The following is a 25,004-nucleotide window of genomic DNA, read 5'->3' as shown; positions in this document are numbered from 1 at the left end:
AATTAAAACAAAATAACAACAAAAGTAAAAAGTGCTAAGCTAGGTGGAATAAGGGCGAGGGGTTAGCGGATTAGGAGTTGAAGGCAAGAGTGAAAAGGTGAGTTTTGAGGGATTGTTTGAATGATGTGAGATTGTTGGCAGATCTGACGTGGCTGGGGAGGGAGTTCCAGAGTGTGGGGGAGGCTGCAGCGAAGGCCCTGTCACCCTAGGTCCGGAGCTTTGCCCTGATGGGCTGCAGTAGGTTAGCTTCAGCAGACCTGAGGCGATGGATGGGGGTGTGTCGTTGGATGAGGTCACAGAGGTAGGGGGGCAAGGTTGTTGAGGGCTTTGAATGTATGTAATGTATGTAATGTATGGCACTTCGATGGTCTCTAAGTATCGTGTGTCTGTTGAATGGCAGCCTGGCCTTTTTATTTCTATTCACTTCAGTCAGTCATGTCAATCAACCTTAGTGGTGAAGAAGCTACTTTTTATTTGTACCTTGCAAGGCAACAACCTATTCTTGAAGTAGCTATGCTGCATTCACACATAACAGGAATGGACTATTGACATGCTCTGCTCTTGAAAGGAGTCTTATAATAACACTGAAAAAAGCTTGGCTGGGGCAGGATGCTGGGGCGGGACGGCGGGGCGCTGGGGCAGGGCGCTACAGGAATAGCACAGCGTCTTTCTGAAAATATAGATGTTTACGACATGAAGCACTTATGTGGCCACTCAAAGTAAATCTGGGTGCTCTGAGAAAAGATGTATAGACCCTCACAATGTAACTACTGATATTTTGTACAAACTGTAAAGTCCACTGAGACAAATGTAACATTTGTGATATTGGGCTATATAAATAAACATTGATTGATTGATTGAACTTAATCAATTTCAATGTTAGAAATAAATTGGTAAACTTTTTGGTTCAAACCTATGAGAAACACAATTTCAGCAAGGCCATGCAAATAAAGATACAAGAAATGGGAGTAAGAAGGACCATAAATATAAAGGGAGGAATTTATTTGGATGTTGAGTTCAAATATCAAGAAGGTTTCTCCAGAATTGCAGACTCCAGCTTAAAGGAATAGTAACATTGGTTTGTGGTGAATCTCAGCAACTAGTCAGAATAAGAATTACGTTTATTACAAGGTACGTTTTAACTAAAAGACATTTAAGAACAAATAAAGTGGAAGCACATTATAAAAAGGCATTTCAAAACAGGCATTTAAAAAGCAAAGATAATAAAAACACAACAGGTATAAAATACATACTGCAGTTTGAATTTGAACAACTCATCCAAATGCAGCGTCAAAAAGATAAGTTTTGAATCTCGATTTAAAAGTATCAACAGTTGCAGCTTGTCACGATCTTTATGTTATGTCACGTTTTTAGTTTTGTATGTCTAGATTTGGGTTTGTTTTGCTGTTCTGTTCTCCCTGTCTCATGTTTTCCTCCTTGTTTCCTTGTTTCTTGTCTGGTCCTTCTCCCTGTGTTTTCCTTCCTGTCGTTAGTTTCCCTGGTGTGTCTGATTGTCTAATTGTGTTCACCTGTTGCCCTTGTGTTTCTGCCTCCCCTGCCCGGCTGTTTCTCGTCTCATGATTACCCCTCCCTGTATTTAGTCTTGTCTCTTCCTGTGTTCCCCGGTCGGTTCATTGTTTGTTTGTCCTCCCGTCACACTTCATGTTTTTCTCTCTGGTCTTCTTCCATGTTTCTCACGGTCAGTTTTTGTGTTGTTGTTTTCTGTACTACCGTTTCAAGTTATGCCATGTTTTGTTTACCTGCTTTTAAATAAAGCTCGCTTTTTGTTTCAAGACCTTTTTTCCGTTTTTGTAGTCTGCATTTGGGTCCTACCTTTTCTGCAATCTTTACAGTGATCATAACACAGCTGACCTGCAGGATTCAGGCAGTTAGTTCCAGATGGTCGGGCATACAAACTAAATGCTGCTTCTCCATGTTTAGTTCTGACTCTTGTAGCAGAGAGCAGACCCGTCCCAGAAGACCTGAGACTCCTGGATGGTTCATATTTTTGCAGGAGATCATTAATATAATTTGTTCCTAAACCATTTAGTGCTTTAAAAACCAGCAATAGTACTTTAAAATCAATTATTTGGCAGACTGGAAGCCAGTGTAAATACTTCAGTACTGGACTGATGTGATCCACTCTTTTAGTGTTTGTGAGGACACGGGCAGCCGCGTTCTGAATCAGCTGCAGCTTTCTTTTATGTTCATTCAACCATATGCAGATCGATTTTACATTGTTGAAATAAAAAAAGCAAACAATTACTTACAGTTCAGCAAAGACAGAGAATTATACATCATGGTATCCTATAAGATACATCCAAACAAAGAGGAATGAGAAAATATTGAATCGGCAACACACAAATAAATTAAAATAAACAAGAATTAGTTTTGTTCAAGGCCACCCTTATCTTTACAGCACCTTTTCACAATTGTAGCCCAAAATGATCGATTACAGGAGTCCATCTATTTACAAACACATCCGACTTCATCTGGAGTCTTGCTGTTATTTTTTTCCATTGAGAGCACACTATCAGTAGCCTATCTCGCCACTGACGTATACTGAAAAAATTGATACTTTGGATCAACTTTCCAACTTTTCCAACAAATTCGTTAATTTGTTACAGCTAATATTATTTGAGTCAAGTAAAAAACATTGCTTCCGTCTAAGATATATATTTACATTCACACAAAGTAATAATATGATTCATTCTGAAGACCGCACAACATTTATTACTTTGTTATAACTTAATTTTTCCTTTTGGACTAACCTCATATTTATATTAGATCTAAGTAGAGTTTGTAACCTCTTAAGCACGGTGGACCCCCCCCCCCACCACCGTTTTTTTTCAGTCTCAGGGCTTCTTAACATTTATTAAACTATTAATATGTAGCACCAGATTAACGGGAAGAATCTCAGCTAACTGAAGATATGAACAATTGTTACCAAAACAAAACACAAGACCTAAACCAAGCCTCTGAATTAGCACTAAGCGAAAAAATGCTAACGCACTTTAGCACAGAATTCAAAATAAAGATACCCTTATTACTTATTGAAACTGCACATACAATATATCCGATTAAAGCTGAGACTCAACAGATTATTTAAGTATAGTATCATCACTAAGCGATACGAACTCGCGACAGGGGAAGCAAACACAGACATCACAACACGTACCTTTACGGAGCTTTTACGGGAGATCGTCTCACCGTAGCTGTCAATCTGATCAAAAGACGTGTTCAATGGCATTAAAACGAGAAAAAACGCGGCTGAATTGGTTGATCCATAGGTTAATAGTGTATCTGTGGCTTTGAAACAATTATTTATAATCCATAATTCCATTTTTATGTAAAAATCGGAGCAAAAAATGTAGCTGCTAATGGTAGCCACCAGAGTGCAGCTTCCGGTTTTGGCCACGCGTCACTCTCACTCCTTATTTGTTCATGTGTTGGTGTGTGTAGAACTTCCCCTCGATTCCATTGGCTCTAGTGGTTATAAAGAGATTTCATCCGTCAAAATCGACCAAGGGGGGCCAAAGATATGGAAAATCCACCCAAATTACATTACATTGCATTTAGCTGACGCTTTTGTCCAAAGCGACTTACAATAAGTACATTCGACCAGGAAGACACAACCTTGAAGAAAACAGAATCATATAAGTATATCAGGTTTCATAGAGCCAAACATTTCAAGTGCTACTCAACTGGCTTTAGGTAATCCAGTCCTTTATTAGTATAAAAGTGCTTCGTTAATCGTTCTAACGCTCGAAGTGGAGTCGAAAGAGATGAGTTTTCAGTTTGCGCCGGAAGATGTGCAAGCTATCTGCCGTCCTGATGTCAATGGGGAGCTCATTCCACCATCTTGGAGCCAGGATAGCAAACCCACGTGTTTTCGCCGATGGGAACTTGCACACTAAAAAATGCTGGGTTAAAAACAACCCAATTTGGGTCGTTTTTTAACCCAACGCCAGGATCAATATTGGACCAACCCAGCAGTAGTTAATTTGACCCAACGAAATGGGTTGCGTATTTTAACCCAGCAGATGGGTTATACATTTAATCCAAATGCTGGGTCAAATTAATTACAGCCCTGGGTTAATTCTACCATGAATTGGGTTAAATATTACACCCAAATGCTGGGTCATAATAGCTGCGATGGGTTAATTCTACAAGTTATTATCGTCATGTTTTTAATGCAATACCCATGTCTCTTAAACATTTAAATTACAAACCCTTTTAAAATGCATCCTATATTTGGTCATGCAAATAATATAATATGCAATAAACGCTTTTAAACAATGTTGGAATCTTAGAAAAATATTCATTTTATTGTTATAACAATTGACAGTTCAATAAAGTGCAAACATATTCAGTTCACAATAAAGTGCAAAACTTTCTTTAAACAAAACTTAACATTTATGCATGTACAGTACAGCCTGTAAACAACACACATTAGCAGATCTACAAGCTCTGGTTTGAGAACCACTAATAGCAACATACGTTTTTTCAGAAATGACTGGTTCATATACTGGCTATGTAAACGTTACAAAGAAAATCCTCCAACATGATCACAACAATGTACTGCTCCTTTAGGTGATCCGAACTACAGGAAACTAAGATGTGCAAATAAACATTTTAACAATTTATGCTTCCACCATTTAGCTCTTTTTTTAGCACACAACTTGCTCATAAAATACTTTGAGCATTAGGTAGTATTTTGAACATAACACACACACACTTCACAAATCCAGCAATATTTAATTTAACCAGATAGAACCCTACTCTGAGCCAAGCAGCAGAAGAGAGAGAATAGAACAGGAGGACCAGCAGAAGAAAATAAAAGGATCAAGACCACAAGTCTACTTGCAAGCAAGTATTGCTGCACGCAAGGACGTAGCAGGTTTTGACTCCTCTCCTCCCTTGATTTCGTACACTGCATTTTGGAGGAATTTCCATACAGCTTCACACTGCTTTGTGTAGTCGATGTCAAAGATATAGAATACCTTGAAACAGACATCTACTGCCTGAAGCAATGTGTTTTGTTCCAACGCCTCCCCATCAAGAATAACGAACGCCTGAGAGGTGTGCCAAATATCGTTTCCCAGGGACAGGACATATGGGTAAGGTCTTGACACCTTCGCCTCATGGAGGTACTCCACCAAGTTTGTTCCAACCTGAGAAAGAAATAAAGAACAAAAGACAAGATAAATTAAACAAAGTAAAAGATTGTGCAAAAGCAAAGAGTAAGCAAGATTTGGCAGTGGCTGATACAATGCATATTCAGAAACAATGTTTTGAATTATTCTTGAGCCCAGGAATAACAGGCAGTCAGGCACATTCTTAACCACTTCAACTGGACCTGGGTTGGCTCTGTACTTTAGACCACTGTTTTCCATCTTCACCAAATCTCTTCGCCAAAAATAGCCGATCTAGCTGCCATGTTTGGCTAATGTCCCCGCCACCCCCCCAAGAATATGGATGCTGGGTTCAAGTGATTAAAAGAATAACATTTCCCTTTAGATATGCAGAGGGACTTACAGGCTTATGATCAATGAAGGCCAACTTAGACTCCTCGATAGTGTACCGGAACACTTTTCGGCCAACCCTGTAGACAGTTGGTGGAAGCAGTGTTGGTAACTGGCTCAGAGCAAGTTCCCCCAAACAATCTGTAGGAAGACAATTTTATAGGTATCAATATGTGGCATGGCATATCTGTGAATTGGTCATTTAGTAGCAAAATAAAGTCTGCTGTACAATATAACAATGTATTACCGGGTGTTAATCCATCAAGCGACGAGATAAGTTTCCCTTCCCGTCTCGCCAGGTGCAGGATCTTGTCTTTAAACAAAGGTAGCCAGGTTTCGAAGAGCTTAGGCGCAGCCTCTCCATGTAGGATCTGAAAGTCCTGTGCAATCTAAATGAAAAATTGAAAAAGAAAATTCAATGTGGCAGCTGACATACTGATAAAAGATTGTTATAAACAATGCATCCACATCATATGTAAACATATACTCCTTCCTAACTTACCATGCCTGGAGTGAATAGATGTGGGAACTCTTGGCGGATCCCTTGAATGTCCCACCCGTTTTCCCTTAAAGACTTGGCCCTGTTTGATAGTTTGCAGAAAGTACAGCAGTACAAGAATGTTAAAAGGATATCACAAAAAGCCCTGAGGGCAGTTGCAGACAGGTGCTCTTGTATAGCAGTTTTGGAGGGTAAGGAGTTGCACTTTCTTGATGGCTGGTGGTAGGGTGTTCCACATTTTGGTAGCATAATAGTAAAATGCATTCATCCCCATGTTTGTGCCGATTATGGGGGGGGGGGGGGGAGAGTAATGGAGCTCCCACTGGTGTTGTGCCCTTTTATTTTGACAGGTACATGGCACTGGTCCCTTGAAAACCAGGCCCATTGCAAGTTGCTGTACTCTGTCCTCCCCTGAGCCATCCCACTATAGCATCATAATGAGCAGGGGTTAGGTCATAGGTGTGAGAGGTCTAGTAGTAGTTTGTTTTGAGAAGTCTGTAGTTCAGATTTGAATGACTTGAGGTGCTACAGTACCATGAGGTGCATGCATAGGCAAAATGACATTGAATGAGTGCTGCAGCTAGTGTCCTCAGTGCATTCCTACTGACCTGTACACTGCTGTATCCTGCATGTATTGCTCCACCTGGTTGAGGGGCTGCGAATTGTGTTTCAGCCATTCTTTACACTGTATGGCTCTTTCTTCCGATATGGTACATTCTATAAAAGTACACATAAGGATATTAACAATCTCAAATTATATGTCTGTATTGCTTAAACAAATTATTCAGTTCCAACGATTACCTGGTATGAATGTCCTACGAGTGCTAGCTTCACTACTTTGTGGTGGTGTCTGCTGCGTGCTCTGTGACCTGGCCGGTTTTCTCATCCTCTTTCTGACGTTCCGAAGCCTCTCTTCGAGGAATCCAGTGGCTGGGCGGCGGTTCCGTCCTGGGGTGAACCAGTATCCCTGTCAAGAAATGAAAGTCTTTGGTGAATAGAGATGAGGCACATTTTGATAGCGTGGCGACAACATGTGGCTGAGCCATCTAGAACAGGGTTTGTCTGTATGTCTGTCTGACAACACCGGGCATCAAACAGCACAGAAGTCCAGTACTCTGGTGCTGGGAGATGAGTTATATTGTGTTCAACTGACTGTTTTAGCATCAATTCCTCAATAAAATGTTAATTACTTACGAAACCACTGCTTGAGTCCGACTCGTCCTTCAAGGAGGGAAACCCATGAATCAAAGCTGCAGCCAAGGCCTTTTTTGTCTCACTGGTAGGACTGCAAACACAGAAAAACTAAATTACCAGCAGAGTCAAATTAGATCTTAAGTATTTCTAAAACATGTGTTGCACCCCAGTATAATGGCTGTAGCATATTCTGCAGCTAATAGGCATCCTAATAAATTAAAAACACTACTGAACGTGTGTTTTGGTACATGTGTTGTGCATGTTTATGTTGGTGGTCTAGGTAAAGGTCAGACTTGAAAGTAGTGTCCCGTCTTATTCTTTTCCCCTGAAAGAAGATTCATATACCTTTTTCAAACTAACATAACATTCACTAAAAACAAGAAAAAAAACCCACTATTTTTAATTACCTCTCTCCAAACTTCTCCATGAGGTGAGACACCAAAATACGGACAAGGCACTTTCTTTGCGAAGGGATGATCACATCCTCATCAAGGCTCCCCAGGATCAGCTTGCCTTCAGTTGAGCCTGTGAGAATCTGGCGGATATCCTGAGAAAATTGCAAGAAGGGACAACATCACAGATATCGTTTATTACTCTTTAGTGTTGATTAAAGAAAAAAGTGAAACCCAAGTCTTAAAAAGTGGAGCTTACAAATTGTGGAATTATATGTAGTGTTTGAGGTATCATCGCTGGTACGACAGGTGCCGTTTGGTCCTCCATGGAGGGTGGAGTTGTGGCAGTTGGTTGGACATCAGGACTTGTAGGTGGCACAGCAGGTTCAATCTAAACAGAACCCAGGTTAATGTAACAAACAGTGACAGCCACCTAGAATTGCCGGATGAGCATCAGTAATGTAAATCAGTGTACCACACCAGCGGACTCAGAAGACTGCACACAGTATGCATGGTGTGAGAGATATGCACCACGCCAAAGTTTTGATAAATTCAGAGACCTGTGTAAAGTATGGTTTATATTGACCCCTAAGCAGACACAAAACCACTCAGAAACCCTTCACCCGAGTGAATGAAAAATGCGACAAGTTTGGACCATGCAGATCTGCGGCAAATTGAAAAAGATATAAAACAAACATGTAACTTCTTAACTGACAGTGACTACTACTGTACATCGTCACCGTCGGGTGGAAACCGTGTATGTCCAAAATTGTTCCTTTTATAATTTTTAACATTTAAAAATTGTGAAATAGCCAATCGACAAGCTCTTGACATTGGGAGCTTGTAGATCTATTTGAACTACTTTTGTACAACACTATGACGAATTAGTACATTTACAAATATAAAAAACATAGTTTAAATATGGAGACACAAGGTTTCTGCCCAACAGCAACGATATGTAGACAGATTAAACAAAAAATACTTACTGTACAATTTATCACATCCATCCCAGTATTTACAGAAACATCCCAGTACTCCATCGCATGATCATCCCTGTAGTCCAAAGGCACCTTTTAAGCAGCATTTATAGCTAACCACTAAACAAATATGGCAGGAAAAAATGGACTTGACGAGTCAAAATGCTATTTACAAAGTGTCATACCTACTGTACACACACCTGGTGGCAGTAAGCTGATTTTCTAAAAAAGTCTATAGCGCAGTGAAATGTATAAACTGTCATCAGTCTCGCTGAATGACTTCACTGCATGTAGGGGATGGTGATCAAGCAGCTCTCTCACATCAACAGCTGCCAAAACTTGAGTGGGAATCACACTGTATGCAAAGAAATGCCTATCAAACCATTGTGTTTCCCACTTCTGTACAACAAGTTTTATTGTTGGTGTGTGTGATGTTTGGTCTAGTACTAAAATGGACTTTATGAGACCAAATTGGGGCTCCCCATCTGGGTCATAAGACAGGAATACAGTCATGCCTGCTCGATATGCAGTTCCCTTAAAGGTAACCAAGGCTGGTTCATACAATTCACTGAAAAGGGGAATGCCTGTTAGACCACTTTCGATGTCTTTAACTCCCTCAATGTTGGCCAGAAAGGTAGTGTGCCCTGGACCGACTTCTGTATTGTGGCTCAACACAGTTCCACACAGCAAATTATAGCACTGCGCTATCTGATGGCAAAAGGCCATGGTTTTGCAAATGTTTCGGAAGTTGCATGTTACATGGCTAACCCGTTTAAAAAAGTTGTGTTTCGCTTCGAATCTCATAGCCCAAAACTGAGTCAAGGGTCCGAGCTTTTGAATGGCTCTTGGGTAATGGAGCATGAAGTGGTGTTTTGGCAGCAAATGGTGAAGAGGATAGAGCTGCAGGAAGAGAGAGTGATGCTCTTCAAGGATTTTAGCTAAGTACAGTGTTGCTTCAACAGTAAGAGAAGGAGAGAAGATGAACTCCATACATAACAGTAACAGTAGGAGAAGTTTCCATTCCTTGCTATGCATGGGGACCAGGTCACCTATCATTGTCGGCAGCAACCTAAGTAGGCACCACATTTGAGCTGCTGATTGATGCATGGCGCCTTTAACCTTTTTTAGATCATCCTTACTAATTACAGAAGGTTTAGACTTCAGATGAGCTAAAAAAAGGGCTACCCGGTTGGTCATGTCATCTTGCCCTAGTTCATCCCATTCATCCTCAACTTCCTCATCTCCCTGTACAGGCTCATTTTCAGCAAGCTGTATGTCAACAGGCTGGGCTGGACCTTCAAGGGGATCATCGAGGGTATCACTTTGGTTTTCATGCTCCTTTAATAGGTGTCTTCTATAAGACCTTATAAAAGAAAATGTTCTACCACAACCAGTTTCACTACATTGGAAATATGTTGATGAATGGTTTACGTGATGTACTGCACGTAAATGTTGAAAGAGAGTCTTGGCATCCCCTGGAATTTGCCTTTTGCATTTAAAGCAAATATATGCCATCTGCTCACAAATTTGAACAAATCCTCAGAATGAATATGCGTGTGTGGGGGAGGGGTGTAGCCTCTCACATCTGCAGTGATCTAACTATACTTACAAGTCCTCTACATTTTTTGAGGAACTTAAGCCTGGGGCCAGCTTTTGGAATCAATTGGCTGATGGTCCCCTCGTCTAAAAGAAGAAAACTCTCCTCGTCAATTCCCTCTTCTGAAAAACAAAAAACAAGGACATCTATTTAAACCATGGAGAACAGCAAAAAATAAGAGGCTAATTACATGGAAGCTATTGGAATAAAAATGCATTTTCAGTAACATAAAATACAATGCAGTCAATGCCATTTCAAATAATTCCTTTACCTAGCTATACAGACCATCTGCTTGCTGTGAACGTAAAAAAAAACATGTTCTTACCTTTAAATCTATCAATAACGTCTGTCAACTGCCACTGTGTCAACGTGTCACACACAACATCGTCCATTGATCTGAGACAAAAAACACATAAAGAGCTTAATTAAAACAAAACATAAAATGTACATTTGCATGACTTCAACCTCACTTCTGGGGCTAATTTATTCAGTTGATGAGGCTACTAAAACTGACAAATGTCTGCTTCTCCTATTTATTTATTTGTATTACCTGTTGTATTTAGCACACATGAGCCCCACTTACTATGGTTATTAGCATTGTATTTTATCTGCAGACTTATGGTTATATCAAAGCCTTTATTTTTATATAGAGTGATACACTTTTGTGACTGCTAGAAACAGGTCAACCCACAATAGAGCAAGATTAGTTAACCAACTACGGACAGCAGCCACAGGAACTTTTGCAGTCACAAATTGCTGTGAAAAATTGAGAGACCAATGAAAGTTAAGTTACAGAGAACCTGCTTTTTTTTTACACCAAACCTTATCAGTCCCCTTATCAGACAGAGAGTGCGACTACTGACACTGGCAAAGCGGCATCCGTCACGTAACATTAACTGCAGAGCGAAAACCACAGTGGCAGTCAGCTCCGCATGGCAGCTAGCTTGGCAGCTACTTTACGTGACGCAGCCGAATAACGGCGCAACATTCCTTTGTAAAAGGGGCTGATATTACTGACATATATAAGCGCCTGGGGTAGCACACTTTCCGTTTAACTTTCCCAGGGTAATGCTACCGTCCTTTAGTTTTCAATCCTGATATCCTATATTTGAACCATCTCCCTAACTGGCAGTTACACAGACTAGCTAGTTAACGACGTTAGCTTTAGCATGTTTGTCGGCTCATTCGGCTTTTTAAGTGAGATAAAAAATAACACTAAATAACAAATTAACTATCAACGTTACCACAATATCGCTCATGGACTAGCAGTTGATGACATTTATTAACAGCTTCACAGTTAGATGACAATGTGTTCTGCTTACCTCCTCCAACTTTCGCCAACGGTCTTTCTTGTCTCAATGATCCTCTCTCGCGATGATGATGGTTAAGTTTACGGTTATGCCCAAATATCGCGAGTGCACACAGGATGCAGGGGAAACCCTTTCCCGCCAGATCGCGGTCAAAATCAAACCATGGCAGAGTTCTCTTAATACATCCATGGAAGTGTCCAAGAGCAGTCAATAATGTAGCATGCCTTATTGTTCAAGCCATGTTTGTTGTTTCACATCTTTACAACCGTGAACATTTAAAAGTAGATTGATTTTTGTCTCTGTTTACATTAGTTGGTATCATAGACTGTGGTTGGTATCCAGTTTATTGGTGGTTATACCGCCACCTTCTGCTCTGGAGTGGGAATCAGATATACCCTAATCCCTTTGTCTCAGTTTATCTCAACATGAATGAATCTAATACATGTGAAATGGTTGCGATTCATGCAAACCAATACCCAATACCATAGGCGGCGCCGGCGCGTGAGGCTCAGGTTTGGAAAGGCTTAATCACTTTTTTTACCTGACGCTGCCCGCCTCCGGCATCTATAGAAAAGAGATCAACTCAGTGTGCAGAGTTTAAATCTCTCAAGTCATATTACAGGATAAAGGAAATACAGTTTAAACTGCCGTATGCAGAGAAGACGCCGACGTGTCGCACTTATCATTCATATTACATCATCAATCAGATCATCGATCATATAATATTATAATATATCATATATTTCCTTATCTGAGTCAGCTTCTCCAGCCATATCTGGCCGTGCAACACTTACAGTGTCACATACTGTATGCAGAAGTATTATTTTAAGCAATACATTATGTTCACGAAACACTCGAGTCAAATGTAATTAAAGTCAGATCTGGTGAGAGAAACCCTGGCTTGATTTACCGAGTTGATAACCAGCGTCGTAGGACCGCTTAGCGAGATCTCGTTTGTTTGTTTGTTACTCAAACATATCCAGGGTATGTTGAACTGGCTTCGTAGTACAGGGCTAGCGGGTGGCTAGCAGCGCTAATGTCAAAGACACAGACATTATACATTAGCCTATATTTGTATTTTACCAGGATGCAGTGACACAAATATTTGGGAAGGCTTAGCCTTCCCTAGCCGCTACAGCACCCGCCGCCCCTGCCCAATACCATATAAATAACCCAGAATGAGTTAAACATTTCATAACCAAATGGTTGGGTAGACAAAAATATTTTGACCCAGTACTTGGGTTGCACAAAAATAACCCAATACCATATTAATAACCCAGAATGGGTTAAACATTTCATAACCCCATGGTTGGGTAGATGAAATAACCCACTGTTTTTTAGAGTGTGGGTCCCCCTCGCAGCGAGGGCGCAACGAGTCGTTTGGCTGATGCAGAGCGTAGTGCACGCGCTGGGGTGTACGGTTTAACCATGTCCTGGATGTAGGAAGGGCCAGATCCATTCGCAGCACGGTAAGCAAGTACCAGTGTCTTGAAGTGGATTCTAGCAGTTACCGGAAGCCAGTGAAGGGAGCGGAGGAGCGGAGTGGTGTGGGAGAATTTAGGAAGGTTGAAAACCAGACGAGCCGCTGCATTCTGGATGAGCTGCAGAGGTCGAATGGCACATGCAGGTAGACCAGCCAGGAGGGAGTTGCAGTAGTCTAGGCGTGAGATGACGAGAGCCTGGACCAGAACCTGAGTCGCTTTCTGAGTCAGCTGGGGACGTATCTTCCTGATGTTGTAAAGCGTGTATCTGCAGCAGCGGGTTGTAGCAGCGATGTTTGCAGTGAAGGACAGGTTGTTATCTAGGGTCACACCCAGATTCCTTGCAGTCTGAGTCGGGGAAACAACTGAGGTGCCGATGTTGATTGTCAGGTCAAGAGTTGGACAATCTTTTCCCGGGAGGAAGAGCAGCTCAGTCTTGTCAAGGTTGAGCTTGAGGTGGTGAGCAGACATCCACTGAGAGATGTCAGCTAGACAAGCAGAGATGCGTGCGACGACCTGGGTCTCTGAGCGGGGAAAGGACAGAATTAATTGGGTGTCGTCAGCGTAGCAGTGGTAAGAAAAACCATGCGGGCTAATGACTGATCCGAGCGAGTTTGTGTACAAGGAGAAGAGGAGGGGACCAAGAACAGAGCCCTGAGGGACCCCTGTAGTTAATTGACAAGGGTCGGACTCAGACCCTCTCCAAGTCACCCTGTAGGTGCGGTCTTTGAGGTATGAGGTGAGGAGGGAAAGTGCAGAGCCTGAAACTCCAAGTTTTTGGAGAGTGCGAAGGAGGATCTGATGATTCACCGTGTCGAATGCAGCAGTCAGGTCCAACAGGATGATGACAGAGGAGAGGGATGCAGTTTTGGCAGTGTGCAGTTCCTCCGTGACAGCAATGAGAGCAGTTTCTGTGGAGTGACCTGCCTTGAAACCAGACTGGTGCGGATCCAGAAGGTTGTTCTGATTGAGATAACAGGAGAGTTGTTTAAAGACAGCGCGTTCAAGTGATTTAGACAGGAACGGGAGGAGAGAGACAGGCCTGTAGTTTATAACATCAGACGGGTTGAGAGTGGGTTTCTTTAGGAGAGGGTTTACTCTTGCCTCCTTGAGACTGTTTGGAAAGTGACCAGAAGTTAGAGAAGTGTTGATGAAATGGGTGAGAAACGGTAGAATATCAGGAGCGATAGTCTGAAGGAGGTTTGAAGGGATAGGGTCCAGAGGACAGGTGGTAGGGCGGGCAGAGGTAATGAGGGTAAGAACCTCACTTGGAGAGAGAGGGGAAAGGAGGTTAGTGTGTTGGTGGAAGGAAGGTCTGGTGACCCAGCGGTGAGTAAAGGTGAGTCAGAAAAAGAAGAGCGAATATCATTAACCTTTTTTTCAAAGTGGGTAACAAAGTCGCTTGACAGAAGTGAGGAGGGGGGAGGAGCTTTTGGAGGGTCCAAGAGGGTGGAGAAGATGGAAAATAGTTTTTTAGGATTGGAATAGGAAGATTGGATCTTATCTTGAAAGAAAGTGCTTTTTGCCTGAGAGATCGAAGCAGAGAAAGAGGAGAGGAGAGCTTGATAGGTTAGGAGGTCGTCACGGTGTTTGGATTTCCACCATTTCCGTTCTGCTGCCCTAAGGACGGTTCTATTAGCACGCAGTGCATTATTTAGCCAGGGAGCCGGAGGGGACTGACGAGCCTGCCGAGATGTCAGAGGACAGAGCGAGTCCAGAGTGGATGAGAGAGTAGAGAGGAGAGTTTCTGCAGCAGAGTTTGGAGGCAGTAGTTGGAACGAATCAGAGGAAGGGAGGGCTGAGAGCACCGACGAGGCAAAGGTAGAGGGAGAGAGGGAGCGAAGGTTACGGCGGACAAGTGTAGGATGGGAAGAGATTAGTTTGTTATGTTTGGAAAGGGATAGAGAGAATGAAATGAAGAAGTGATCGGATGTGTGGAGCGGGTTTACAGAGAGGTTAGAAGTAGCGCAGTTCCTTGAGAATATGAGATCAAGGACATTGCCAGCTTTATGAGTCGGTGGGGACGGAGAGAGTGAGAAAGCAAAGGCGGTTAACAGAGATGTTAGTTCGTCTATCTTCCCCATCTGGAGGTTGAAGTCTCCGAGAAGTACAGCGGGAGGGCCAGTTTCAGGGATGTGTGAGAGGAGATGATCTAATTCCTCCAAGAAGTCCCCCAAGGCGCCTGGTGGACGGTAGAGAACAACAATGGTTAACTGTATAGGATGGGTTACTGTGACGGCATGGAACTCAAAGGTGGAAGGAGTAAAGTTAGGTAGCTTGAAGAGGGAAAAGCTCCATTTGGGAGAGAGCAGGAGACCAGTGCCACCTCCTCTGCCAGTGGGTCTGGGTGTATGGGAGAAGGAATATGCAGTGGAGAGAGCTGCTGGGGTGGATGTGTTGGATGGAGTAATCCAGGTCTCAGTGAGAGCAAGGAAATCCAGAGACTGCAGGGAGGTGTAGCCAGAGATGAAGTCAGCCTTAGGAACAGCTGACTGGCAGTTCCACAGGCCACCTGAAACTAGATGTTGGATCTCAGTGGAGCACGTGGGATAGACGAGAGCAGGCCGGTTATATCGATTACGAGATACACGGGGCCAGTGATAATTGCGAGAAGACACATGAACAGGAATGGAGAAAATACACATGATTATAGCATGAGGGGCTAAACAACAAAATTAAAAATTAAAAACACCAACGATACTTAGCTCAATCAAAGTAGGATTTGCCTCCTCTTTGCCTCCCTCGTGACTCCCGTAGGACTCTAATGTCTTTGTCAGTCTTACTCCCGTAGGACTCTAATGTCTTTGTCAGTCTTAGCCTGTCTGCCGCTGAAGCTGACGCTCCAGGAAAGAGCTACCCGAAATGGACGCCTGATTGCTCAGTTCTCACAGCTGAAGTTAATTAGTTAACTATCTACAGCTGATGGGCGACAATAGACTGGCCCTGCCTATGTTAATAATGCAGGCTTGAGTGCTGAGAGCTGTAAAGCAGGTTTCGCCTGAGCAGATCTGAGATTTAAAATCTCTCAAAAGCGATTTAACCGTTTAAGCTACAGTAACAATTATACAGAGTCGAATAAATGAAACCGAGAAGTCTAATTAAACAAGAATATAACTTACAGTGGTTGCTGCGTCAATAGGTAATGTTGTCACCGGGTCCAGATGCACACTGAGTTCATCAGTTTCTAAATGCGGTATTTAAATGCTTTTTGAGCTAAAGGATGACTGAGTCACGCGGTTCTACTTCACGCAATCAATAGACTGGCCCTGCCTATGTTAATAATGCAGGCTTGAGTGCTGAGAGCTGTAAAGCAGGTTTCGCCTGAGCAGATCTGAGATTTAAAATCTCTCAAAAGCGATTTAGCCGTTTAAGCTACAGTAACAATTATACAGAGTCGAATAAATGAAACCGAGAAGTCTAATTAAACAAGAATATAACTTACAGTGGTTGCTGCGTCAATAGGTAATGTTGTCACCGGGTCCAGATGCACACAAATGACCCCAGAAGTGTTTTTTTTGGTGCTAAAGCTCTCTAAAAAGGTCAGATTTAACTTGTTTTGCATCAATCTTGATACAGGGTACTTATATGTTGTTCTTTGGATTCCTAAAGCTTTTAGTCTACTAACCCCTTGAAAATGACATTCCCAGAACAAATGACCATATCTTCCCTTCTAAAAGGGTTACATTAATAATATTGTTTTTCAAAGCAAGGTTGCGACACCTGTGAGTTGAATGTAGAAGTGTCAGAATCAATATAGATGTTTTTATTTTAAAGTAAAATGTAAATTATTGTGTCCGTCCAAAAAAAAAAAATTACTTAGTGAAAACCACCCTTGAATGATGGGATGGTAAATAGCTACTCCTCTTTCTTTTTGTTCCACATGAGGCACTGACAACTTGCCCCACCCATTCCCTTCTCAGCTTTTTGTGTTTGTAGGAGTCGGGAGGGCTGATAATTTATTCCGGCAAATTACTCAGACCTACTAATTGACCTAACAGAAGTTATTGAGTCTATGTAAGTTTACTGCTTGGCTCAGATCCACCAACGTCAGCAAGATCTCACCTCTATTAACTCTTGAAGAACCAGGTTCAATTAACTGCCATTTCAATTCAGATGACCCGCTAAATCTGTTTAAGCGATCCCGAAGGTATTTGATATCAGTAATGTGAGGCGTGTGGCGCAGTGGGCTAGTGCATAGGTGTTTGGATCAGGGGTCACAGGTTCAAACCCCACTGCAGTCATCATGTCGTTGTGTCCCTGGGCAAGACACTTCACCCCAAATTGCTCCCGTGGTGATTGCCCACAGTATTGAGTATGTAAGTCGCTTTGGATAAAAGCGTCTAACAAGTGACATGTAATGTAATGAGGTGTGGCCCTACCTAAGTGTGAGTGTGGCAGTGTGCAATCTTACCTTTGAAGCAGGAGAGGAGAGCACAGGTGTCTTTTAAGTTGTCCCAATCCAAAAGGTGGGATCAGTTTATTTGAAGAAAAATTGGTCCAAACGTATACATAGTTTTTACCTTCTCTCGTTACAACATTATAATCATACTAAACATATCATGCTGTGATCATGTTCTAATATGCAACCCTAAATCACAGTTTTACATTTATTACATTAAATTGACAACCCGGCTCGTGGGCTGTAACATAAAGCAGGGAGGCGAGACGAGAGGTAAGAATAATATAGTTTATTGTTTAAACACAACAAACTAAATAGACACCAGCATCAGGTCCCCGAAACTGGTGCAGAGAAAGTGCCCAGAGGAGTGAGAGAGACGTATCCGGCTGGGCTCCTCCTATAACCTTTACCCCAGGTGTAGCTCATCAGGCAGGTCTCCTCCCCGACAGGTGCGGCTCATCACCACCGGAACCTGTAAACACCCACAAAGCACACACAAATAGACGGCACCCCACGTAGTGTGGAGGGGTCGTCACAGTAACTTCAACAGCCCAATTCTGTTGTGATATTTAAATCTCCCGATATAATTTAGAGGCATTTCCTCATAAATGACCGGTGATAATAAAAAGCACATTCAAACTTTCATTCAACAAATCAGTTCATTTGCTCATTTCCACATTCGTATACTTCAACTAGTCCCGCATGAATTTGGAGGACCTTTCCTCACAGGTGGCAGGGTACTAACTTTCAACAAACATCAACTCATTGCACAATTCAATTCATTCCACAATTCACATCATTCCACAATTCACATTCGTATACTTCAACTAGTCCCGCATGAATTCGGAGGACCTTTCCTCACAGGTGGCAGGGTACTGTGACGACCCCTGCCTTGTTATCTCTGGTGTGTGTATGTTCCTTTAAGGTTTTCCCTTTGGTCTATCAGCTGGGATTGAGGATACCTGGCGGCTGGAGCTAGCCGGATAAAGGACCGGGCCGGATCTCGCTCTCGCTCTCTCTCTGGCAGGAGGACGCAGCGCCTCTTGTTTAGTAGTTTGTTTCGCCTGTTTGTGTCCTTCGGCAGCAGTGAATAAACTCTTGTTTCCTATTCACGTCCTCGTTTTCTGTCGCGCGTTTGTTGTGGCTGAGAGCCAAGCCATGACAAACATCAACTCATTGCACAATTCAATTCATTCCACAATTCACATTCGTATACTTCAACTAGTCCCGCATGAATTCGGAGGACCTTTCCTCACAGGTGGCAGGGTACTAACTTCCAACAAACATCAATTCATTTCACAAAGAAATTCGAGAGAACCTTACTGAGAGCTAAATATCTCTCTGTCTGTCTGTCTGTCTGTCTGTGTGTGCCAGTGTATTTATGCTCAAAAACAGGATAGAAAAACCTAAAGACACCTCCTCCATACCCATATTTGTGTAAAAAGGACATGACCCCTACTCTACAGGCTATGACATAACTGCCTATTTGGAGCCTCAATGTATTTCTCCTTAAGTCAGGAGCCCCCCCTGTGTACTGCTGTGAGGGGAGAGGGAAGCAACTGCCTCCTCTCTTATCAGTGACACCCATATACCATAATAGGCCTTACACACTCAATTTAACAAACCACTTGTGTTTTGTTTATACTGTAAATATAGAAAATCATAAAATATGAAGCATTTTCATTGTGGGTTATACAAGAATATAATTGACTATATTTGATTATAGCTAACTTTTGTTTTAATTGTTCAACCTAATATGAAGATCTCAACTTGTTCCTCTGCACTCAAATGCGTCCTTCTCTGCTCCCTCTCTTATTCCGTACAGCCTGATATTATTGCGCCGAAGTCGGTTTTCCATGTCATCGCATTTTGCTGCTAAACTAGCCTCTCTTCTGAGTAAGTAGCCCACAGACCTTTCTTGACGTATGCTTGTGTCTTCCGTGGCGCTCACTCTATTCTCTGCCGTTGTTATTCTTTCATCCAGTTGCTCTATTTGCTGTTTTATCTCAGTCATGGACGATTCCTGTCTGTTAAGTGACAGTTTAGTGTCCTTAAAGGACTCACTATTTTCTTGTCTGAGTTTTCTCAACTCCGCTAGCATCTCTGATTCACCACCTGTTGGTTCGCTGCTCATGCTACGCATACTGTCCGTTAGCATTAGCTGCTTCTGGCTAGCTTTCATTTCGTCGTGTTTTCCTGTATTAGCGCTATACTTAATTTATTTCTTGCCCTGGCTCATTGTGTTGGGGATTCTATCATTTAGTGGGAATGCTGATACAGCATTCCAACTATCTGTTCTTCGACGCACAAAATTCTTTATTATTCTGCCGGGTTATTTTGCGCCTATTCTGCTCCCACATTCCACATCGCAGAAACTCCGTTCAAACATCAAAACGTTCAGCTCGGTCGGGAATCGATGGCTATTACTTTTCTCATTCATAACTTTCATAATTCGAGAGATACATCCCATAATTCATCAAATTGTTAACATGGAAGTCAATGGAGAAACTCTTCAGACTTTAAAAATCTTCATGCGACTTCAACTGTTCCTTCATACTTTCACTCAGAAACCTCATTCCAACTTTAAAATGTTACACATCTTTCTGACATTATTCGTGTAACACAACTTTTAAATATGATTCATACTTTTAGAACTATTAAACATTGTTCAGACTTTGGTAAAGAGGCCTTCTTCAGATTTTAGAGTGCGTGATGTCACAGCTAGAGTGGAGGACAGATTTAATTTGGCCTTCATATTTTCTTTTTAACCTGCCATAATTCCCAAACCCTACATTCCTGAGACATCATTTTTCATGACAAATGTAGGAAAACATCTCGTAGCTTGAAAAATAAAAAAGAATTAAGCAAAATAATCAAAGAAAATTCCTCTTGAGGGCATGAAGTGTCAAACACCTTCAACATGTCTCCATTAAACCCCATTATAAGTTCAGCCTCATCTTTCCCCACCACAGCAGCCGCACACCTTTAGTTAATCTGCCAAAAAGGCCAGATTATTAACCCGAAAGTACACAAAAAGTACACTTCAGATGCTCAAGTTCCTTGACATGCTTCACGCTTTGAAATGTCACCGATATCTGTTACAGTTCTTCAACTAAACGTTCACATGTAAGAGGTTTATCTCTCATTCAGAACAATGAAAATGCTCTCCTCTCACTAATTACTGCACATCACTACGGGACAGTTTTGAGATGTATTCAATTGCCATGGTAACACAATGCTCACCATGAAACACGGTTTTCTCATAACTTCAGTGAAAATGCTCCAAACGTCCCAAAACTTCACAGGTTTGTTAACAATGCAGCCATCAACGCATCTAATCGTATTATGGGATGTCATCAAATGCCGTTGGCATGGCGACAGATCATTCTCCATCAAGTTAGTTCAAAAGTTTGCAGTTCAAATATTCTGCTGCTTTTCCAAGCCTTTTAACTTTATTTTCTTCTCTCATCACACATTCAAGCCCTCAGTGTTCACGTATCATTTCAATCTAAATTCTTCACTTTCTTCTTACACATACATTTCAGCGTGGCAGTTTAGCGTCAGCTTTTCAGCATAAAGCATTCCCACAAGCAATTTCTTCAGGAATTGCATTCTCTAGTTCAGTCTAGTGTTCATTTGTCGGATATCTCTTGGGTTTTGACTATTTTAATCACGGGTCTGACGGAGCTGGGGAATCAAGCGTCTGTTCTCGCCATCACGTAACCGGAAGTCCCAGCTGCAGCTTTCTAATGGATTTGTTGTGAGCCCTGTGAAGACACTATTACAGTAGTCAACTCTACTGAAGATAAAAGCATGGACAAGCTTTTCTAAATCCTGTTGTGACATTAGTCTTTTAATCCTATGTACTTTCAGGTGATATTATGCAGACTTAATAACTGTTGTAATGTGACTGTTAAAATTCAGGTCTGAGTGCATCACTACACCTAGATTTCTAGCTTTAATCGTTGTTTTGTAGTCTGCCGACTGAAGCTCTGCGATGACTTTTAATCGTTCCTTCTTTGCTCCAAAAACAATCATCTCAGTTTTCTCATTGTTCAATTGTACTCATCCAGTCATTGATGTGCTCAATGCACTTGCTCAGTTTTGTAATCGGAGAATAGTCTCCTTTAAATAAATCTGGGTGTCATCTGCATAGATATAACTTAGATCGTTGTTTTTCATAATTTGAGCCAATGGCAGCATTTAGATATTAAAAAGCAAAGGTCCTAAGATGGGGCCTTGAGGAACCCCGCATGTCATATTTGTCAACGCTGATGTGTAGTTGCCTATTGAGACAATGTTTTTTCTGTCCTTTAAGTAGGAACCAAACCAATTTAGAACTGTTGCCGAAACTCCCACCCAGTTTTCTAGTCGGTCTAGCAATATGTTGTTGTCAACAGTATCAAACGCAGCGCTGAGATCCAATAATAATTCAAACTGCGGTCGCAGAAGTGCGCGCAGTGATGAGCGGGCCCTCGCGTCCGTGCGCTTGTCGGGGAGGGCAGCCGGTTGTCCCGGTGTCAAGCAGTCGCGCGCGAGTTCACCGAAATGAGCCGTTTGTGATTTCTATCATTTTCGCGTCACAGACTCCCAGGTCCTCCGGCAGCGACCCGGAAACGGATGTCGGCGCGCTGTCTCGAAGGAAAACAAATTTCTCTAAAGGCTCGTCGAGGATCGATTATCGAGGAGGCTGTCTGGAGGAGCCGTAACCGAGGATACACTGATTTAGAGGAGAGAGGAGTCTCTCTGGAGGAGCTATAACCGAGGGTACAAAGATGTAGAGGAGAGAGGAGACAGGAGTCTCTCTGGAGGAGCTATAACCGAGGGTACACTGAAGTATTTTCCGGAGTCGATTTCAGCCAACAGTGATGTTTAAAAGAGGCGTGACGCATGGCTGGACTTATGTCAACGAAGCACAGCTCTGCAAACTGTTCCCGTTTTGATTATAAGTTATTTGAGATGATCAAATGTGCATCAGACTTTCTGCCTTTTACTGTTTGTTTACTCACTAATCACCAGAGGTGTGGACTTGAGTCAGACTCGAGTCACCAATTTGATGACTTTGGACTCGACTTGACAAAATCACAAAACACTTGCGACTCGACTTGAACGCCAATGACTCGGGACTTGACTTGGACTTGAGCCCTCTGACTTGAGGTGACTTGATAATTTAATTCAGGGGTCTCCAACACGCCGATCGCGAGATGCCGCTAGAAGAGCAGACTCCCGTTGGGGAGAGCAGAATCTCCAGCCGCTTCTGCTCTTGCTGAGAATCCATGCAGGCAGGGGCGGGTCTTTATTTAGCTGGGCCACCATGCGGCCAATCATGCGAGGACACACTAGGATCATACCATTATGTGAAAGAACGGTGGGGGGCAGACGCTCCAAAGACAGCAGGTGTAGTGGTACAGGCCAGCTACAGAGCGACGGGGAGACGGGGAGCCGGATTTAAATGCAAGCGCGTCGGAAAAAGTCAAGAAATTAGCGAAAACCGAAAAGATAAGTAACCACTCAGGATTTATTGTCAGAGGTGGGAGAAGTTCAGATCTTGTACTTGGGTAAAGTACCAGAGTGTAGGAATACTCGGTTACAATAAAAAGTCCTGCATTCAAAATGTTACAAGTAAAAGTACAAAAGTATTAGCATCAAAATATAGTTAAAGTACCACCTGCAGAGAGATCTAGATTCAGGTGTTCTCTTCCCCATAAAGACCGCCTCGCTGCACATTATCCCTTGCATAAAGATAGATTGTGGGTCCCTTATAACATGTTGTACACAGTGGAAATAAACATTCTGGTTACCTCAATATCAGGGATCTTATACATTAAACTCCTTCTGAATCAAACCGTCACGGTAGCCTTGTTTTCTTCTATTCTTCAAATAGAAGAAAACACGTTACTTTTACCAGCAGAGAGAAAATGGATTATTACAGTATTAATGTGACTAATAAAGGGCAGTTTGATTATTAAGTATTATTCTGTTGATCAATGTCATTACATTTGGTGAAAAACACATAATGACTTGTTTAAGACTCGTTTTGTCAAAGTTTAGGACTTGGACTTGACTTGAACTTGAGCACAAAGACTTGAGACTTGACTTGGACTTGAGCGCAAAGACTTGAGACTTGACTCGGACTTGAGCGCAAAGACTTGAGCGCAAAGACTTGAGACTTGACTCGGACTTGCAAAACAATGACTTGGTCCCACCTCTGCTAATCACATCTCCCCTGGATGTTAGGCTATTTTTTTTTAATACAACTGCTTTCATTGTGACGGGATGTTTACAGTGAGAACAGGTGCTGAGGTCAGTGCAGAAAGCAGATCAGTGTGTATAATATATATCGCTCAATAATATATGTACCAGGCCTACATTTCACACTTTATTTGTAGGCTTTAGGAGATATCTACAAATAAACAGTAGGTTTAGGGTTAGGGAGTGTGTGTGTGTGTGTGTGTGTGTGTGTGTGTGTGTGTGTGTGTGTGTGTGTGTGTGTGTGTGTGTGTGTGTGTGTGTGTGTGTGTGTGTGTGTGTGTGTGTGTGTGTGTGTGTGTGTGTGTGTGTGTGTGTGTGTGTGTGTGTGTGTGTGTGTGTGTGTGTGTGTGTGTGTGTGTGTGTGTGTGTGTGTGTGTGTGTGTGTGCAGGGCCAGTCCTGACCAATTTGCTGCCCTAGGCCAGATTGTAGCTGGTCCTGAAACACCGTTGGTGTGAATGAGGTATAAGAGATCTATCGATACACCTCTCAACATCAATATGAAATAGAACTGTAAACAGATTTACTATTTCTTTTTGGATATTTTACAAATCACAAAATAGTTTTTAAACTGTATTCTTGTTTATTAATAACAACTTTTTTGTACTGTCATATATTATTTCATACCTGTTTTTCGTCTATTCTCTTATTTTTTTATAACTATAGTGATCATATAAAGGCAGTGGTGTAGTGGGCGTTGGAGCATGATCTTTTTTGTAATAGTCTAATAAATATAAAAGCATTGCCAGTGTTATCAGTTGCAAGTGTGTATTTGTTGTAATAATGACAAACATAATACATTTCACAGTAATTATAATAAAAAATAAAAACGATTTCCTTAAAAAAATTATGATTCGTCATCACGCTTGTGACCCCGCGGCGAGCTGGGGGTGTGTCAGTGACACACCGACTGGGGGTGTGCTCGCCGCCCGTCGATTGTGCGGCAGCTCTTTCCCTCAAGAGCGCTAACGAAAAAGCTCTATAATGGCAGGCAAACATTTTTTACTTGGCTTCTTTTCTAAAAATAATATAATTCACAAGAAGAAAGAGGCTAGCAGCACCGAAGCTACAAGTGAAGCTGCTACTAGTACTACATCATCAGAAGAGCCGCCTAAAGACGTGGATAATGCTAGCACTAACGTTAACGTTAGCTGCGCTAGCAACGTTCCCCTGGCTAGCTCAAGCTCACCTTTCCCAGAGGTATGGACGGAGGAGATGTGGCGGAGGAAACAAGAGGCATAGCCTACCCGTGGATACACTGCAAAGCTGGGAAACTGGGCTGCAAAATGTGTTCATCCATTTCGGATGTATCAGTCTTCAAAACGCAAGGGGTGTGTGTGTGTGTGTGTGTGTGTGTGTGTGTGTGTGTGTGTGTGTGTG

General features: G+C 42.2%; 2 protein-coding genes and 1 long non-coding RNA gene across 4 annotated transcripts in view; 1 reads left to right on the top strand and 2 right to left on the bottom strand.

Moving 5' to 3' along the window:
- The window catches only part of LOC117561190 (E3 ubiquitin-protein ligase HECW1), a gene marked incomplete in the record, with an annotated part of 206,653 nt that overhangs the window by 27,155 nt on the left and 154,494 nt on the right, over window positions 1-25,004 (top strand).
- LOC117561192 lies at window positions 4,302-7,020 on the bottom strand. Its single transcript, XM_034238493.1, has 6 exons — window positions 6,826-7,020; window positions 6,633-6,741; window positions 6,028-6,106; window positions 5,773-5,914; window positions 5,539-5,666; window positions 4,302-5,174 (listed from the first exon to the last, which is right to left on the bottom strand). Exons 1-6 carry the CDS (start codon window positions 6,908-6,910, stop codon window positions 4,860-4,862), a joined length of 858 nt encoding a protein of 285 aa, XP_034094384.1. The 5' UTR covers window positions 6,911-7,020; the 3' UTR covers window positions 4,302-4,859.
- On the bottom strand, window positions 7,218-9,274 carry LOC117561193. 2 transcript variants are annotated; one of them, XR_004571299.1, is made up of 4 exons: window positions 8,597-9,274; window positions 7,870-8,274; window positions 7,626-7,765; window positions 7,218-7,309 (listed from the first exon to the last, which is right to left on the bottom strand). It is a non-coding gene; the product is annotated as an uncharacterized LOC117561193 (long non-coding RNA). The 2 variants fall into 2 exon arrangements; XR_004571300.1 differs by having other exon boundaries at window positions 7,870-8,001; window positions 8,086-9,264.

This window comes from Gymnodraco acuticeps, unplaced genomic scaffold (genome assembly GCF_902827175.1).
Source record: "Gymnodraco acuticeps unplaced genomic scaffold, fGymAcu1.1, whole genome shotgun sequence".
Classification (NCBI taxonomy): Eukaryota; Metazoa; Chordata; class Actinopteri; order Perciformes; family Bathydraconidae; genus Gymnodraco; species Gymnodraco acuticeps.
Note: the sequence above shows the minus strand (reverse complement) of the source record. Positions and strands in the feature narration are given on the sequence as shown.

Excerpts from the sequence above, each read along its gene's own strand:
- LOC117561192 (XM_034238493.1), bottom strand. The coding sequence starts at position 6,910 with ATGAGAAAACCGGCCAGGTCACAGAGCACGCAGCAGACACCACCACAA. Across the intron at positions 6,742-6,825 it reads TCGTAGGACATTCATACCAG|AATGTACCATATCGGAAGAA; the intron begins GTAATCGTTGGA and ends GTACTTTTATAG. Across the intron at positions 5,175-5,538 it reads CCTTCATTGATCATAAGCCT|GTTGGAACAAACTTGGTGGA; the intron begins GTAAGTCCCTCT and ends TTTCTTTCTCAG.